The following is a 20,098-nucleotide window of genomic DNA, read 5'->3' on the forward strand; positions in this document are numbered from 1 at the left end:
TGAAATCGATGGCACGTTGTTCCATATAAATGTTTCCAGGATTGTTGTGACAATGTTTCACATAGAGTTCAGTGGAACTACTTTCCCATTAAAGATTGTAAGTGGATTCAGAATAAGAACCAATCATTCACCAGTGACTGAAATGCAGCTACCTCTGGGGTGAAATTGTTTCTATCATTCTGTGCCAGCAGCAGTGTACAACACTAAGAGGAAAAGTGAATACTGAAACTGTGAGGGGAGGCAGACAAAGTAATTACCAAACCTGGAATTAGATCTAAGTTCCATTGGATCTTTAATGACCACAAGTGTTCAGGGCCTCCATTGTATGTCTCATTCGTAAGACAGATGAGTATCATTCCCAAAGTGCACAAAGACTAGGATGGCAGTGTATAGTGAAGGGCTCTTCAGAAACATCAAATAAGAAAAGGAATTTCACTCTTTCACATGAAAACCCCTCCATTTAATAGATATTCCATGCTGAAAGGAATAATTCAGATGTTATACTTCTTAAATAGTAGAGAACTCCAGATATTTGACTGCTCAAGTTACTAAATTAGATACTCCATTTTCAAAAGAAGAAATGATTGCTATATTTAGAGAACTCTCTGTTCTAGTGAAGATCAAGGTCTGGAGAGATTCTGCATCAGTATTTTAAAAAATCTCAAAAATACCTTTGATGCCTACTTCCTGGTGATAAGGAGGTTCATTACATTTAAATTATATCAAACCTTAAATGAGCTAGCTAGGCTGAGAATCAGTTTGGATGATCTCAACTTATTTTAGTTTACATTAAAAAAATGGCAAATTAATATTTGAAATTTCTTTCTTGATGAGACAAATGGTTTGTTGACTCTGACCATTTAGAGATTTCAGCAGGCTTTGATTTTGCCTAAGCTGTACAGGTGCAAATAAGGATTTATATTTATTTCATTATGTAAGCTCTATCATCACTTGTCTTGACGTTAATGATCATCCAACACCTGTCTTGATTAACCATTGTATGCAATGCACAATTCAGATGTACCGTATATATTTTCTAACATAATGCTTATGTTATACTCAGAAGGGCCTTTTTCTTTCAAACTCAAATATTTTAAAAGAGTGAAATGAATTTTTTACATTCTGATGCACTGTGCATTCAGATTTCCTTTGTTCTATAATATAGATGTCCTGATGCTATATGAAGGAAATTTTTGTGAACCGCCCAGAGAGCTCTGGCTATTGGGCGGTATAGAAATGTAATAAATAAATAAATAAAGGAAATGTCTTTCCTATGCGGACATCACAGAGTCTTTTGAAACTGAAGCCCTGAATTGCTAATTACACAGACAAGGAACTTTTTAAAACTAGGGAATAATTGTCATAGAGTCGTACATATACTACTATAACAGGCAATGCATCAGCAATATATGATAGACAAGAATAATATTAAGCAAAATGCTGTCTGTACAGGAGCCACAAAATGAACATTGTTTCAAATGCTATGTTTCACAAAAGGCCAATGCAAGGATGGTAACCAAAAGTAAGCTAATGCTAGAATTACTGTAACTTTTTTAGAGCTGAACCCCTCAAAATAGCACAGAGGGAGTTGATTAGGGTGACCATATGAAAAGAAGGACAGGGTTCCTGTATCTTTAACAGTTGTATAGAAAAGGGAATTTCAGCTGGTGTCATTTGTAGTAGGGCTGTGTACTGCCTCAGATCTGAACCCCGAATCCAAAGCAGATAGGGGTGATTCTGATCCTTCCAAACCGGATCTGAGGTGGTTTGGGCGAAGGCCGAGGCAGCCCGAAGCCAATTGGCTCCGAAGCTTCGGGCCGCCTCAGCACTTTGGAGCTGCCCCCACACACACCCCACACACCCCAGCCACCCACTAATCTCCTTACGTGCTGCCTCCGTCGCCTCTGCCATCTTTCTTCTGGCAGCTTCCGGTGCCGCTGCTGCCGGAAATGAAAGGGAGTAGGCCTTGTGATTTTAAGTTATTGCACAGCCTTCTCCCTTTCATTTCAGGCAGCACCGAAAGCCACCAGAAGAAAGATGGTGGCAGCGGCGGAGGCAGCAGGTAAGCCCCCCCTCCCCCTTTCCCCACTTACCTGTGTCTGCTGCTGGCAGATGCAAGCCAGCGGTGGCAGTGGATGCAGGTAAGCCCCTCTCCCCCTCTTACCTCCATCTGTGGCCTACTTCCAGGCTTCAGCATCCTCGGAGTGGAAGCCACTGGACGCAAGTTGGCAGTGGCGGTGGACGCAGGTAAGGGGGGAAGGGGGCTTACCTGGTGCCTCTGCAGTCCACAGAGGTGGGCGGCGGAGGCACCAGGTAAGTGGAGAGAGTTTTCTGGGTGCTAGCTGGGCAGTTGGCACCCAGAAAACTCCAAGTCACCTCGGAGGCCTTTGGCACCGAGGTGGATCGGGAACCCTCGAGGCAGCCCCGAGGTGGATTGGGACTGCTTTGGGGGCTCTAGATCGGCCTCCAAGGCGGATCGGGGAGTCCCTTCACAGCTCTAATTTGTAGGCATGCAGCACCTGGTGAAATTCTGTCTTTTGTACCTGGTCACTCTAGTATAGCTCCTGCAGCTTTAACTGTTGTGACGAAGAGGGAATTTCACCAGGTGCTGCATGCATACAAATGACAAGTGCAAAAGCAAGGAAAACCCCGTGGGGGAGTAAAAAATAGCCAAAGGCAAGGGTGGAACCAAGAAATCTTCAAACATAAATATTAGCAAAAGTTTTATTAAAGTGCCAAGGTGCCTACGTGTTTCGAACGCAGAGCCCTGAGGAAGAACGCAACTGCGTTCGAAACGCGTAGGCACCTCGGCACTTTAATAAAACTTTTGCTAATATTTATGTTTGAAGATTACTTGGTTCCACCCTTGCCTTCTGCATACAAATGACACCTGCTGAAATCCCCTTTTCTATACAACTGTCTTCCTTTTCATATGGTCACACTAGAGTTGATTTTCAGAAAATGTAACCCCTCAAATAGTGCCCCTTTAAGCAAATGCATGTTGCAGTGTGTGAAACTGCAGTGTGAAACTGCAGCAACACTATGTAATAAAGTTGGTAGTGTCAGTTCAGTTGTTCCAACCCAATCTGAGAGGAAAAAATGAATGATTTTTGCCTTCACCAATGTCAACACATAACCATGACATTTTAACATTGTGTACTGAATACCTGATTGGCTGGGATTAGATCTTGATAAAGGATCTCATCCAAAAACGGTGTTGAAGCCACAGCAAATTAGGAGAATAATGGTTGCAAAATCAGATAGTAGGGAGTGAGGGAAAAGGGATCTTTTTATTCCTTCAAAAGCAATGTGTGGAGTGGTGGTGGCCATGGGTTTACAACAAAGAACTTCGGGTATTGGGCGGTATAAAATGCAATAAATAAATAAAACTGTCAAGAGCTGCTTTTTGTGTGTGCAGTGTGCGACCCCAGAAAAGCTGCTGTGTCTGAATGAAACACCACATGTAACCCTTTCAGGAATCTCATAAAGAGCTAGATGGCAACTAAGTATAATTACCTCATAGCCCCCTTCCTGTATTATTTTGCAAGCTTGCCTCAGCTGCTGTGCTGAAAGGCAGGCCCACAGCTGTAGTGTAATGTTTCATTAATTCAGGTCTAAATTACAAAGGCAGACACCAGTGGTAAATTCCTCTTTTAACAGCGTACTGCATTATGCATTTGCACAATTGACTTACATCTCCAATATCATCTTCACTTTGCATCCTGCACATGCCAGAAACATAAATCCTGAGTATTCAGCAACCACTAAATTCCCATTGAGTCTCATATCATCACTCCTGTGGGGGGTGACTGATGAATTACAGATAATTTGTATTAGAAAATAAAGCCACTCGCTTTTGGTGATCATGTTTAACTGCCACAAGGTTATCTTACATTTTCCTAGATGCTAACACAGATTTAGGTCATTACAAGTTGAGCCAATAGAAAGTCTTCTGATCTTGCAAATAATGTATAAAGGATTGTCCTGTGTCAGTGCAGAGGACATCTTTGAATGCAGTGTAGTGAACAGATGTCACTGAAAACATACCACTTCACTACAGATATTCATCCATTCCCAATGCATTTCTTTAGAACAATAGACGATTAGATGCATTTTAGACATGATTTTAGAGTACTAGTAAACACTATTTCCTTCTTTTTGGATGTTTATGTTACAAATTGTCATGAAGAGTATGTGTTAGGCATTTGGTTTTAATTTCATACAAAGCTAACAGATGTCACCTGAGATGCACTATAGAAACAACTGAAAGTGGAGATAAACATGTGCATAATTTAAGCATGTATTCTTTGATCACCCAAGCCAAAGACAGCCATCTGAACCATACAAACAAAACACAAGAAAGAAGAATTTTTAGAAAGTTCTTTAAGCCCAAACTCCTACTAGCCCTTTGGAATTGTTCCAAAGTAGTATTGAAAGCTCAAATTTATATAATAAAAGCTGATTATCACGAATGATCAGATGGGAAGATGTCATAGAGCAAGAGGTAGGCAACTTGGGACCCACAGGCACCAATGTCCTCCAATGCCTTTCTTGGAGCCCACTAAGACACACCAATTTTTATTTTAAAAATAGGGTTTTTTTCCTGGCAGTTGGGATTATGGCAAAGCGGAGATAGTGGCTGCCATCTTAACTACCCTTAATGTCTCTGAGCAGGTTACTTGTCCTTTGTGACTAGCCATGCCCTCCATGGCAGGCATTTGATGGTTGTGTCCAGGACAGTTTCTCAAATTTCCAAATGTGCCCACAGGCCTCAAAAGTGTGCATGTTCCTGCATAGAGGCAGAATGTGCGCCTACAAGTAAATCTACAAGAACAGATCAATCTCGATTACAAGGCTCCGTCCTAATACTGTGTCATGTAATAGCCTATTTCAAATGGTATAACTGCTAACAAGCATTTACTTCTTAAGAAAAAAATATTGTGTTTTCTGTGTAGAGATATTGGAATTGTTGCCATTCTCATCTTTACCTGTATTTAGAAGTAACCGCAGAAGTGTGCAAAGTATCTCTTATATCCTTCCTTTCCGAACAATGTCTGCACATACATTTGAAAATCCATCCATCTTGACCGAGCAGTTCACAAACACGTGTTTCAATAGTGGAGGGTTAACTAGAGTGACCATGTGGAAAGGAGGAGAGGGCTCCTGTATCTTTAACAATTCTATTGAAAAGGAGATTTCAGCAGGTGTCATTTGTAGGCATGCAACACCTGGTGAAATTCCCTCTTCATCACAACAGTTAAAGCTGCAGGAGCCCTGCCCAAGTGACCAGATACAGAAGAGAGCAGGGCTCCTGCAGCTTTAACTGTTGTGATGGAGAGGGAATTTCACCAGGTGTTGCATGCCTACAAATGACACCTGCTGAAATTCCCTTTTCAATGCAATTGTTAAAAATACAGGAGCCCCGTCCTCCTTTCCATATGGTCATCCTAGGTAAACTTGCATTTTGCCATTTCACAAGAACAATATCACAGTTGCATGTGCCAAAATTTAGATTTTCAACACGAATTGTGTATTATCTAGATCCTGCAGAAAAACAGCGAACAACAGCAGTAAAACTTACAAGCCTGCAGCAGCTCCCAAGTAACCAGCAGCAATGGGTCAGCTGGCATGGGAAGGAGACAGTTCTCATCAGGACACCCCCCTCCCCCAGTTTCCTTTTCTACTGCACAGTATAGTGAGAGGAAGAGCAGCAGGCTTGGGTGCTGACAGGGGTCCTAATAGGGAGCTCTACCCTCTAAGACTTTTGTCATTCTTCCCTTTGGGCCTGCTACTGTCAGAAAATCATCTCCAAAAGAAATCAGCTCATGGAATGCTCACAGCCAGCCCTCGCTGTTTTTGGGCCTCTTGACAAGCCTGTGGTCAGAGGGCAAGTTGGCTTGAAATGTCTTGGGGGAATACCTCATCTGATGCTTTTGTCTTACTGCTCTTGATGGCTTGAGTTGACCTCTTTTCACTCTTTTGGCTTGGCAGACCTGATTTAAAATGTTCTTGGTACTACTAATTTTCTGGCTTGCTTTTTCTAAAAACAACAACAACCCTTTAATGGCTTTTTGTGACCATCAGTGGGTGTATGCATCTGCTCTGGTATACTGACTGTGGGAGTAGGTAAAATGAGGTATTAAGTCTTTCTTTCTTTCTTTTTAGCCACTGCTTAGAGGAAGTGGATTGATGTTAGGTTGCTTGTTATGAATGCTTGTTATGTTTAATTTACAAGGTTCTGTATTAATAGTTTGTATTGCATCAATGGAATGGCTTATTAAGTTAGTATTTAAGAGTTTTTTTGTGATTATAGTATTAAATTGCTTCAATATTGGTTTTTTTAAACTAATTCTAATTAACATCTTCTTAGAAAAATCTTACTTTTATTGATGATGCACTTGTGATTGCAGTTCTTTTATGAATGATTATGAAATTGTGGTACTGTGGTAGATGATCTTTGCTATGTATTGTGGTCCCAGCAGCTATTATAAGCTGCATTCCTCTTTTTTGGCAACATACAAATAAACCTGATGGTGATGATGAAGCATTCCCCAAACCCTCTGCAGCATCTGGAGAAACTCCTTCACTGTAGAGAATTTGACAAGCTATTTAATCACTGCTCCTTTCAGCCTTGCACACAATTCTCCAAGCTCGTACAATATGTTGCGTATCCAACTGCATCAAATGTTGGTTTCTGACCAAGATACACAAGAGTTTGCGCATTCCACTGTCTATGTTTTTGGTGTGATCAGTAGCAGTAGTTTACAAAGTCAGCCACTGGTACCCCTCCTCACTTGCAATTAAATTTCCATCTGCCAGAATTGGTCACAAGGAGGATCTGGCTAACCACAGCATTTGTCTCTGCCAATGGAAGTACAATATCCATGTTGGAAATCTAACCTGGTAGATTACTATGCTATGTCAGACAATATTCCTAATTTTGCTGTCTAACCATTTTCTTGATAGGAATAGTCAATTACAGAATAACAACAACAACAAATGTGCATATGCATTGTAAAAGTATAAGTAACGCATGACAGCAATTCGTAAGCCAAAAAGTCAGTGATAAGAGTTTAGAATGTTACCTTTCTCACAATGACTTCCTGTGAATCCAGAAGGACAGGCACAATTATTAGGGGCTACACATGTCCCACCGTATCTGCATCCTTCTTCACAAAATGCTGAAAAAGAAACAGATTTATTTCATATACTTACTGCCATGCAATTGTAAAACTAGTTTCCATTTTAAGCATTTCGTTGTGGGGGGGGGGAATGAAAACTCTGGTGAAAGAGGCTGGAAGAGGTGAGAATTTAAGAGAACTATCTCCTTAGGGAGGGGAACAGGTTTTCCACATACCTTTTTAAATGCAGCCAGTTGTTGAAGGGTCTACTTTCTTTCTATTTATTTTTAAAACACCCCTGGCATTTTCAGGAGCTCAAGAGAGCTTATTGGTAAGGGAGAGGTCACATGGTCTCCAATAGACATTCACTAAGAACTGCTGGGCTCATCCAAATGCTGGAGGAGTGCATGGGTTTTGCTGCTGTTGTTTTGAAAACTAAATAATAGTAAGAAGGTCCCTCAGCAACCAGCTACACTTTAAAAAGGTATGTAAAAATCCTGTCCCCCTCCCCAAGGAGAAAATTCTCAAAATTTTCCCTCCTCTCTCCAAAACAGGGAGAAAAAACAATGCTTCTTTCACAAGGACAGCGAAAGTTCCTGAAAATATGCAAAAACAAATCACTTATGAGAATAGAGAAGAAGTACAATTCATTAAAAGTTACACAGACTGAGATAACAACTACAGAGGGAAAACTGAAGGCCTCTAAGCAAATTGACAACAACAAATGTTAATGATTATTCAGCATGGGCATTAAAGAGACAGAACAGGACACGTAGGAACTGAGTCTAATCACACTAATCCCAAAGTGACATTTGAAATTGGGTGCTCTTTGTAACCTTTAGAGGATGTGGAGAACAGCAGAGAATTTGGTGTATGAATTGTGCTAATTTCCATGCTTCATTTTGATTGTTTAAGTAGCAGGTACAATTGTAATATCTACTTTTCTATGTAGTGATCCATTAGTAGAAAAAATCAACAGAACTATGCAGTCATGGGATTTCTACTTTGAAAATATGGAGGCATTTCAAAAATTTCTTGTATGGCATAGGATGGGACTGTTCAGAGAAAAAGGCTTGGAAAATGACTGAAAACCTCACATAGGCTTAGCGCCAGCTCGTCTATGAACTATGGTGTCATGTGGCTCAGGTAGCAGATGGGGAGGGGTGACAAATTGTGCCTCAACACTCCTTACCTACTTGCATGCCATGGCTTTGCCACAAACTTTTAGTAAAAAAGTAAAAAACTTTAAACTCCCCAGAAAAAGTGGGAGGAGGAGCCCCCTCCCATCCATGGCTCCCTGTCTCAGGCTTCAGAATTGTTCCTAAATAGAATATTTCAAGGAACATTACAAAAGAGTGATTCATGCTGTGGAACAGAGTATATTAGGGATATGTTTGGCCTCATGTGACGCAGAGTGGTAAGCGGCAGTTGCTGCAGCCGAAACTCTCCCCACGGCCTGAGTTCGATCCCAGCGGAAGCTGGTTTTCAGGCAGCCGGCTCAGGTCGACTCAGCCTTCCATCCTTCTGAGGTTGGTAAAATGAGTACCCAGCTAGCTGGGGGAAAGGTAACTGCAACTGGGGAAGGCAATGGCAAACCACCCCGCTACAAAGTCTACCAAGAAAACGTCAGCGAAAGCAGGCGTCCCTCTAGGAGTCAGCAATGACTCAAGTGCTTTGCACGAGAGGTTCCTTTCCTTTCCTTTGGTCTTCTATACAAAATGTTAATTAAAAAACACACCACTGTAGCTTATGCTTGTACACTAAACCATTTAAATAACAATAGTTTAATATGGCAGAGGTCTGGTGTGGGAGGAGAGAAGAACAGGATGTGAGGATAAGATAAAGAAGCTGAACTTCTGAATACCTTTGATTAGATTAAATACCTTTTTCATTCATAGTTTCTCTAAATGGAGCAAAGAATTTTAGTCCAATTCAGATATTATCCATTTACCATGGCTGCCATTTTTCTATGGCGGTATTTCACGTGGCAGTGGTAACATTTGAATAAAGGAATCACCTTGGATGGGTAGGTTATGAAGTTTCCACGTATTTAAAGGTTACTAGAACGGCATGGAATCCAGCCATAAGGAAGTGGCAACCACACTGAATAGACTTTTGAACGAGATGTTAATCATGTATCCAACTATATTGTAAAAGGGAGAAGAGTTAAGAGGATGGAAATACATGCAAAATGGTTCCTCCTTTCATCCCCTGTCCACCCTCATCTGCGAATGTCACTGGAAATACCGTGAATGACTTTGCTAGCGCCGCCCAGAGTGCTGTATGCTCATAAGAAACCTAAATAATGTCCTGTGCAGTGCAGTTCTCAAGGCACCCAGTGGGCTAAGGAATTAATATTTAAAGGGTAGCTTCTGCATCAGAGTTAACAGCAAAGCCACCAAGCCATCCTTAAGCTACAATCACAGACAGAGTGCTGGCAAAGAAAAGCAGCAAATGAGGCTAAAGCACAAAATAGGTGTTTCAGATTTACTGTGCATTCTTATGCCAAACAATCTCAAACTAAGTGGGCCAAAGATTAGTCATGGGGTTGGGGGAAGTAATAATTGCAACTATTTATAGGTGAACAGAGCAAGTAATATTACGGGCCTCTCTTTTATTTGACTGCTTGATTGGCCTGTGGAGATGAGAGTACATGGTCCAGTATAATTGGAATAACAGAAGGGAAAGCTATACTGAACTTTGAGTGATAATATAGAATCACCCCTCTATGGTGTAGCAGCTAATTCAGTTCAAATTCTCAGGGAAAATTAAATTGCTTAGTACTTGACAAAATTCAAGTTGAAACAACTAAATCTTTATTACCCTCAGAGAGATCACTAAGTAGAAATTATATTGAATTAACATGAAAATGCAATACAGTATGGAGGGAATTAGAATTCTCAGCACAACAGTTAGTGAGAGCAATTGCTATTAGAAGAAGAGAAGAAAGGGGATTGTCAGACATCATGATTAATGTATCTTCAACACATGCTGCATCATTTCCTTTCATTATTGTTAGAGTACGGGGATCTCTTCCAACTCTATAATTCTTAAGATGCCCGCAAGTAGAACTATGTATGTGGGTACCCTGAGGCAGTACCTCTTATGACCTGACAAAAGACATTTGACAGCCCATAGCATTGGTGATGTGTTTCAATGGATGCTAGAATGGCCTAAGGAGAAATAGCTAATGAGCAAAGGTGACTCACCCTTACTCCTTCCTCTCCAAAATAGTGGGAGACAGGTAAGTCAGATCTATGTGTGAAGCAGGAAATTAGTGCTGGGACTGAATCCAAAAAGGGGAGGAGAGCGCTAACTTTGTGCTCTGAAAGAAATCTTGTCGCATTATGGGTTTCTCCAGAAATCTGATGGGGAACAGGATTCTCCCGATGGAGGGAAGTAAATAGTGGGGTCCCACACAGATCTGTATTGGGACCAATTGTTTTCAACTTGTTCATAGATGAACTGGAATTAGGAGTGAGCAGTGAAGTGGCCAAGTTTTCTGATAATACCAAATTATTTAAGGTGATTAAAACAAAAAGGGCATGTGAGGAGCTCCAAAAGGATGTCTCCAAGCTGGGAGAGTGGGTATCCAAATGGCAGATGCGGTTCAATGTAAGCAAGTGTAAAGTGAAGCATGTTGGGACAAAAAATCCCAACTTCAAGTATAATCTGATGGGGTCTGAGTTGGCAGTTACCAACCAAGAAAGAGATCTTGGGGTTGTGGTGGGCATCTCAATGAAATGTCAACCAAGAAAAAGAGCTTGGGGTTGTGGTGGACAGCTTGATGAAAATGTCAACCCAGTGTGCTGCCACGAAGGCAAACTCCATGTTAGGCATTATTAGAAAGGGAATTGAGAGTAAAACTGCCAGTATCACACAGCCTTTATACAAATCTATGCTGCAGCCACACTTAGAATTCTATGTACAGTTTTGGTCACCACACCTAAAAAAAATATTGTAGAGCTGGAAGAAGTGCAGAAAAGGACAACTGAAATGATCAATGGACTGGAGCACCTTTCCTATAAGGGAAGGTTTCAAAAGCTGGGATTATTCAGCTTGGAAAAGAAAAGGTTGCTTACCTGTAACTGTAGTTCTTTGAGTGGTCATCTATGCAGACACACATATGAGCTCTGCACCTGCATGAAGACCTAGCTCAGGAAAACTTCTAGAGCTAATGGCATTTTTAGGTGGGAACCCCTTCTCTACGTCCAACAGGACATGTTGCAATGGTCCCCACCTCTCTCACAGTCCTCGAAGACTGCCATAGTCTCCTCGGTACCAAAAGAAGAAACATCTCTCCAGTATCAATTGAAATAACTATGATACCGAAGAGGGGACGGGTGTGTGTGTTGTGTGACTGCACAGATGAACAGTTAAAGAACCACAGTTACAGGTAAGCAACCTGTTCTTCTTCGTGGTCTCTGTGCATCACACATATGGGTGAATAACAAGCTCACTAACTGGAGGTGGGCCAGTGTCTTATGCAAAAATAGAAGAGAGCACTGATCTTCCAAATGCAGCATCTGCTCGAGCTCGAACATCCAATCGGTAATGATGAATGAATGTTGATGGAGTGGACCACGTAGCTGCCTTGCAGAGGTCTGGAATTGGTATGCCTCTTTCAAAGGCTGTCGAAGTTGCTACTGCTCTTGTAGAGTGATTCTTGACTGGCAAGGACACAGGTAAATCTGCAAGTTGGTAGGTTAATTGGATAGTCTTTACCACCCAGTTTGAAAACCTCTGAGATAAGAGGGGTTGGCCTCTTCGTCACCCACCATAACAGATAAAAAGTTGTATCAACTGACGAAATGACTCAGTTCTTTCTTTGTAGAAGGCAAGTGCTCTTCTTACATCTAATGTATGTAGTGTACGTTCTAATGGAGTTGTCGGAGATTGAAAAAAGGTTGGCAAAACAATATCTTGGTTCAAATGAAATGATGGGACTACTTTCGGCATAAAAGTCACATCAGGTTGGAGAACCACCTTATCCTTATGGAAGGATAGCACAGGTATGGCTCCTGGTTGGTCCATCTCTGAAGTTACGGCATCGAACACCGGATCTTGCACCAGAGCCGCGGATTGCTGTGTGGTCAAACCTAGTTCTTGTGCCATCCAAAGAATTTGGTCCGCAAACTGACCTGCGTGCCTACTGCTGCATCTGGTGAAGAGACGGAAGGGTGGCTCCTGAGTCCAGGAAATAGGCTCATTGCCTGGGGTTGCACTCCCTCTGAAAGATCAGGATCATAGTGTGTGGGTGCTCTAAGATCTATTTCTGTCACTGGAGGCTCAAGCGGCCACGGCGGCTTGGAGTGCCTTTTACCAGCTTCGGCTGGTTCACCAGCTACGGACAGGGGCAGCTTGGCCACAGTGGTACAGGCATTAGTAACCTCAAGACTGGATTTACTGCAATGCGCTCTATGTGGGGCTGACCTTAAAGCTGCTCTGGAAGCTGCAGCTAGTGCAGAATGCTGCAGCTCAGCTGTTGTCTGGAGCTGCCCCTTTCTAGCATGTAACTAGAATTGTAACACCATGTAACACCAATTCTGGCCCGCTTGTATTGGCTGCCTATACGTTTCTGAGCCCAATTCAAGGTGCTGGTTTTAACCTATAAAGCTCTACATGGCTTGAGATAACAATACCTGATGGAACGCCTCTCCCGACATGAACCTACCCGTACACTGCGCTCAACATCTAAGGTCCTCCTCCGAGTGCCTACTCCGAGGGAAGCTCGGAGGGTGGCAACAAGGGAGAGGGCCTTTTCGGTGGTGGCCCCCCGACTGTGGAATGATCTCCCCAATGAGGCTCGCCTAGTGCCAACACTGTTACCTTTTCGGCGCCAGGTCAAGACTTGTCTCTTCTCCCAGGCATTTAACACCATTTAACAACGCTAAGTTTGTTTTTTAATGCCCCACAGAACTGTTGTTTTTAAATGGATACTGTTGTTTTTATACTGTTGTTTTTATGTTTTTAAATTTTGTATACTTTTAATGTTTACAGTTTTTAACTTTTGTAAACCGCCCAGAGAGCTTCGGCTATGGGGCGGTATATAAATGTATTTATTTATTTATTTATTTAGTATTACATTTTTATACTGCCCCATAGCCGGAGCTCTCTGGGCGGTTCACAAAAATTAAAAACATTCAAAGTATAAAACAACAGTATAAAACCATAATATAAAATACAATATTAAAGCTCAACCAGATAAAAACAGCAGCAATGCGAAATTACAAATTTAAAACACCAAGTTAAAAAAATTTATAGACTGTTAAAATGCTGGGAGAATAAAAAGGTCTTCACCTGGCGTCTAAAAGCATATAATGTAGGTGCCAAGCGAACCTCCTTAGGGAGCTCATGTTCTTGTACACTAGTACAAAGCCCTAAACAACTTGGGACCAGGATACCTGAGAGAGTGCCTTCTCCCCTATCAATCTGCCCACCCAGTCACTGAGGTCATCCAACAGCCTGCTCCTGGTGGTTCCACATAGACCTACCCTCCATTTGGAGTCCACCAGGGGAAGAGCCTTCAGCATGGTAGCCTCCCCCCCACCGAGAATTCCTTCCACCATGGTATCGAGGCCACCATTGGAAGAGGATCATTTCATAGTTCCACCACCAGGTTGCTCGTAACAACTCAGCTCCTCCTGCACAGTCAGCTGTCGCACAGACAAGCTGCATGCCATTTGTACCAATACCCTCTTCAGTAACGAGGGAATCAGTTGATCGCACGCAACAGCTGCAGGCTGTTATTAGGCATACAGAGCCAATATTACAAGATTTGATTCAGCAAGTTTCATAGGTGGAGGAACAAGGGCAACCAGCTAGGCCAGCTGAATCACCAATGTTGGATGTTTGCCTATCTGACTCGACACCCTCCTCCTCATGTCACCCACCCACTCACTGGGCTTCCGTCTTGCCAGGATTTATTTTCAGTTTATTGGTCCTCATCCAGCCCATTACTGAGTCTGTTCATAAGCACAGTTTAAACACACTCACTAACCATTTGCTGCAAAAGGGTTAGTGGCCTAACCATGGCTTAGGCCTTAGCTAGACCGGGCGAAATCATGGGGCGAACCCCGGGATCGTCCTTGTGCATCCACATGACACACAGGGGATCCCGATATCAGGGAGGGATAATCCCTCCTTTGCCCTGGGATCTCGCCCTCCCCTTTGGGCTCGCTTTTTCCGCGGTCCCAGGCTGAGCCTGAGACCGCGGAATGTGTGGCTTGTTGCTGCGGCTTGACCCGGTTCTGCGTGAGGAACCGCACAGAGCCGGGAGCCGGGCACAGGGCACAGCGCTCCTCAGGAGCGCTGCGCCCATCGGGGGTAGGGTGGGGGGGAGCAGGGAAATTAAATTAATTTTTTAAAAAGGACCTACCTTTGCACATGACCGTTCGTGCACTCCTGTTTCTTTAAAAATAAAAAATGGCGGGTGTGACGCCTCTCTTCCTGAGGTCGTCGTGCCTCACGTGTAAACAGAGGAGGGATCTCGTGTTAATCACAACACGAGATCTTCCCTCCTCTGTCACGGACCATAAGGTAGGTCCAGCTAAGGCCATAGTGTGTTGTCTGAACAGGCCCATAGGGTTATAGCAAATGTTTTCTTTCCACTCACAGGAAGCTGTATGATCCAGCAGAGGTTTTCATGAATGGAAATTGGGGGAGCATTGTTTTTTTGTTCTTGTTTTTTTAAAAATCCTGATTCCTCATTTCCTCTGCAGGTTCTTGCGCCTCCAAGATCTGAAGAGGGGGGCGGGGAGCCTCTGGCACAGCATGAAAGGTGGTGTAGAGTGAGAAAGGGTGGATTTGTGAAACTTGCTGCCTTTCCCCTTCTGTTCATGAAAGCCTCTACTGGATCAAAGAGTTTTCCATGAATGGAAGTACAACCGAGAATTCAGTCCATCATATAATACAGCAGGTGTAATTCATATCTGAAGGTAGGTAAGTCTGGGTCCCCTGTTATTTTATCTAACAACAATACTATTCTTTACGATCTTGTGATATAAGAAATACACCTTTGAGGGGGCAACTACAATAAAGTATAGTAATTCATTGTGACACTGTTTTCTTTGAATGCAATCACAGTGCTTTAAGATTATGCAGTGTGATATCATCATGATGCTGTGCTATTGCATTAAGGGGGGTGTCTATACGACACTGCGTTGGTAGGTAATTCCCTCAAAACCCCACATTATCGCTGCGGCAAGGCAAAAATGATAAAGCCAGATGGTAGGAGGCAGCATGGGCTATACAGCCAGGAAAAACTGCCGTGCCAACAGCCATGTCCACTTTTCAAGCCTGCCCTCTGCCCTGCCCAGAAGTATGCCCACCCAAACTAGAGTCACCAGACACAAGAAACAATGCGGTCACCTTGGAGCAAAGAGAAAAGTCACGGTAAGTCAACACTTTGAAAACGTGCGGTTTCGGGGCGGGGGGAGCCTGATGTGATTGTGAGTTGACGGCTGTATCTTATAAATGACACAGCACCACTGCATAGCCACTACAGGTTTAATCGGGCATACACACCCACACACATCCCCACACGCACCTCTTGTATTTTAACCTTTTACAGTTTGAGGAAACCTCAATCACTCTGCCAAATCAAAAATCCCACAAAAATGATTCTGCTGACAGAAATGTCTTTGCATATGCTGTTCTTGAAGTTATTTGCAGTGCTTCTTCTCTCCCCACTGATAGTACCTTCTTCTGGCGTCCGAGGAAGAGGACACAGAATCAGCTCACTAGTTGCACCATCAATTTGGGAAAATGTGCTCACATCAACTGAAGCTCTAACACTCTCATGTACCTGCCTGTCTTTGTCCTTACACTTCTTAATAAGTCTTATAGCCGTTTGCATCAAAAGACTTCTGCTGTGTTTCAAACCCTTCAACATCATAGTTTTGTTAGGTAACAGCATAATACTTCAGTACAACACTGAGGATTTTTATCCCTCATAGCAGGTTTCTAGTAATCTGAGAAAGCTAAGTGTACACTTGATAAATCCCAGTAGAGGTCGGTACTGCTAATATGTCTCCATTAATACATTTCATCTCTCTGCCTGTTTACAGGTAGAAATGCCATGTTAGAATAGTACTTATTGAGTTTGCAATAAAATGCTTTATAGAGAAAATTAAATGTGAAACTTACTATAATAAAAAACCACAGGAATATCAAACATTTCAATGACATAAAACCATAACTCTAAAAATAATTTCCAGAGAAAAAACACAATTCAGGAACAACACAAATGCCACCATTTCAGTGGGAGTTAACTGGTGATGAAGAAAGCCTCATTTTACAACCACATGTCTTTCTATTTTCTTCAAGCATCTTTTAAGATTGGAAGTTAAAAAAAAATGTTTTTGCCTACTGGCTGATTAGTGCAGACTGCTGAAGAACCAAGGTAATACTAAGTAGCACAGAATATTTATCTGTTACTGTAAATAGGGTGACTGGATGCAAAGGAGAAAAGGGTGGACATGCCCTTAATTGTTGAATTAAAGCAGGTATTTTGGCAGATCCAGATTGTTATTTTTTTTAAAAAATTGCTTCTGTTCAAACTTCCACTTCTACACAATTAATATGTGTACTGAAGACCTGCCCTCTTTTGCACCTGTTTGATCTAGCTTTAAACATTATAAACATTATGCACCTGGACGCTGGGGTATGAAACAAAGGGCCTTAACTAAATTAAAAGGGGGGGGGCTTAATAAAATCCACAAAACCCACCTTCTTATTCTCCTAATTTACTCAAATAAATTTTAGCTTTCTAAAAACAGTAGCTAAGCAACTATTTTCAAGGCAGTACCAGCCTCTGAAAAACATGGGTGTATCTGTGCAAAATTGCTCCATGAGACATTACTGGTCCACTACTATGATGAGAGGGCTGCTAAACAGTAAAACTGAGTAGAACCGCAATGGTGACTTTTAAGGCTATTATTGTGTCTGTAATATTTATTTATTTATTTATTTATTACATTTTTATACCGCCCAATAGCCAAAGCTCTCTGGGCGGTTCACAAAAATTAAAACCATAATAAAACAACCAACAGGTTAAAAGCACAATTACAAAACACAGTATAAAAAGCACAATCAGGATAAAACTACGCAGCAAAATTGATATAAGATTAAAATACAGAGTTAGAACAGTAAAATTTAAATTTAAGTTAAAAATTAAGTGTTAAAATACTGAGAGAATAAAAAGGTCTTCAGCTGGCAACGAAAGAAGTACAGTGTAGGCGCCAGGCGGACCTCTCTGGAGCTCATTCCACAACCTGGGTGCCACAGCGGAGAAAGTATCAGTTCTATTCAATGCCCCATCTGGTTTTGTTACCTCATCTCTGAGGTCATTTTATAAACTCCTCTATGAGGAGAATAAGATGCAAGCAGCTCTTGTATTCCTTTTTGCAACAAACTGGCTGTTGCGGATTTTAGCAGCATCTCTTCTGCCTGCACACTCTGGCTAGAAGGCAAAACATAATCTCAAAATTATGTAAAGCGATGGTGGCATTAATATTGGGTTGTATCCAACGTTAGTCCTGCTTAGAGGAGACCCATTGTAATTAATGGAACGTAAAGTTAGTCTAAATATTTGTATAATTTTTATAATCCTACTATTTATATAATTTTATCATCACATGCATCAGAATACACAATGTACATTTGGGCTTCCAAATTTAGCCATAAACATATCAAGGGGCAAGAAATAGTTAAGTAATTTTGAGTAACTTTGTATTTCCATACATCTCATACATTCCATACAGGCCTACCCAGTTGAATTTTAAGATGCCTTTTAATAATGTATTTGTTTTATATGTATTATAAATACATTTATAAATACAATTATATGTATTTTATGGTGTTTTGTATTTGTGTTGTACTCCACCTTGATCCAGAGGGAGAGGCAGGTAAGAAATATTTTTATTATTATTGTCTCTTTCTCGCTTATGGCAGTTTTTCTAAACAGACATGACAGGCTTTGCCAAGTCATGCTGTCTTTTACAGATTCAGGAATTTCCTGACAATTGAGCATGTTTTAATTATTTAAAATTAAATGGATGGTGGTATGGATGTATTTTTGTAGGCCCAGTTTCTGAAGGTTTTCTGTATAGTTTTTTGATGTGACGCCTGTGGCTGATGTGACTAATGGAATAATAGTGTGCTTTTCCTGTTGCCATAGCTCTTTGACTTCCATTGTTCTTTGACTTCCATTTTTCTCTCTTTTCTTCTTCCTTCTCATTTTTGTCATTCGGTATTGCTATGTCAATGAGGTATGTGTGTTTTTCTTTTTTGTCTATGACTGTTATGTCTGGTCAGTTGCAAGGTATTGTTTTGTCAGTATGAATTGTTCTGTCCCAGTATATTTTATGATCTGCATTTTCCAAGATTGTTTCGGGTGAGTATGTATAGTATGGTGTAGGTTGTTTGATAAGGTTGAATTTGATGGCTAGTTAATTTTTGGAGCTGTATTGTGTCTGTCCGTATAGTCCATTCCTGCCAGAATCTTACATCGTCCTGTCACATGGTTTATTGTTTCTTGGAATGGATGGCATTTCCTGCATAGGCCTGTTGTTACATTGTTATCTTTTATGATGCATTTTTGGTAGTTCTTGGTTGTTATAACATTATTATTATTATTATTATTATTATTATTATTATTATTATTATGTCATCTCAGGTATGGTCATAGTTGAACAACAGTGTTACCTCAGTTTTGAGAATCACCCAGAGAGCTCCAGCTATCAGACAGTATGATTCATGGCTACACTTCCATGACTACAGGAAACAGAGAATGTAACTCTCAAATAGATTTATATTTAACTTAAACCCACAGAGATGCAACACTTACTCTAAAATTAATGAAAAAGTAAAACATATTACTAAATGTGTGAAATGCTAGATGCATCTAGTAGTTTAAGGATAATTATGAAGGAACACGCCATTATACTAGCTGTCCCTCAAGAAAAAGAGGGTTCCATGCTGCATACTGTTGTTGTAGAGTTAGCAAAAGGTAAACCTGGACTACTTGGCTACTACAATAAATAGATGGGTGGGCACCGGACTTGCTGGACACTTTTTATTTTATTTATATTTGTATAAAAAGCAACATCTTTGGAAACAGCCAGATGCAGTTTATTGGTTTGTTTTTATTTTTTTGTAAAATGGTGCTCCCATCTCTTGACAAAATCGTAAGATATGGCAGGTCAGAAATATCAATACATTACATTTAATCACATTTATTCTCCCACATGAGAGACCAAAGTACATTTACATATGTTCTTGAAGAGACTGATGAATCACTAGGTAGATGGCCATTTCTTACTTTCAGTTAGTTTTACAGCATATCCCTATCTTTTTAATACCATTTGCCATTTCTTATTTTTGGAAAACAACAAAGTTAAGCCATGAATAATGGCCTCTTCATTTTATCTTTCAGCTCTTCTGGAGCCAGCAAACATCTTGTGTCAGAAGCTTCTGACAGGAATTATTTCAAGTAGACTGACTTTTCTCTCCTCCTCCTCCCCCAGATGTCACAATTAAAAGAGCCCAAGTAGCAGCCAACTATACCCCCTTTTTAACAGGCTGTGTTTTTCACAAGCTACTGACCTCTTCGGTTTGGCAGAACACAGAGCTGGAAGCAGGCCAGAGTTGCATTTGACTGTGCTTAAGAAGGCTCTTCTGCCTATGTTTATGCTCATAGATTTATTTCATAAGGGAGAGATATGGGTACACTTAAAAAAAAAAAACCATTAGGAGCTGCAAAGGGAGCCCATCTTTCAAAATATTCAAATATTAAGTCAATATAAGCTCTATTCAGAAGATATGTGGACAACTTGTAGCCTCAGATGCATTGGCTTACAACTCCCTAGCCAACATAGGCAATGGTGAGGGATGATGGGAATTGTAGGTCAAAATAGCTGGAGTGGCACAAACTACCCACTCCTGATTTAGAGTTTCTGCTAAATATGCAGTGATTG

At 41.2% G+C, this 20,098-nt stretch overlaps 1 protein-coding gene across 2 annotated transcripts in view; it reads right to left on the reverse strand.

The window, feature by feature from the left end:
- Positions 1-20,098, reverse strand: part of NELL1 (neural EGFL like 1) — a 564,084-nt gene that overhangs the window by 93,766 nt on the left and 450,220 nt on the right. For both annotated transcript variants that reach the window (XM_063117360.1, XM_063117359.1), the window contains exon 15: positions 7,086-7,181. In XM_063117360.1, coding sequence (XP_062973430.1) covers positions 7,086-7,181 — 96 coding nt within the window. The remainder of the gene's footprint in view (positions 1-7,085; positions 7,182-20,098) is intronic.

Source organism: Elgaria multicarinata, chromosome 2, assembly GCF_023053635.1.
Source record: "Elgaria multicarinata webbii isolate HBS135686 ecotype San Diego chromosome 2, rElgMul1.1.pri, whole genome shotgun sequence".
Classification (NCBI taxonomy): domain Eukaryota; kingdom Metazoa; phylum Chordata; class Lepidosauria; order Squamata; family Anguidae; genus Elgaria; species Elgaria multicarinata.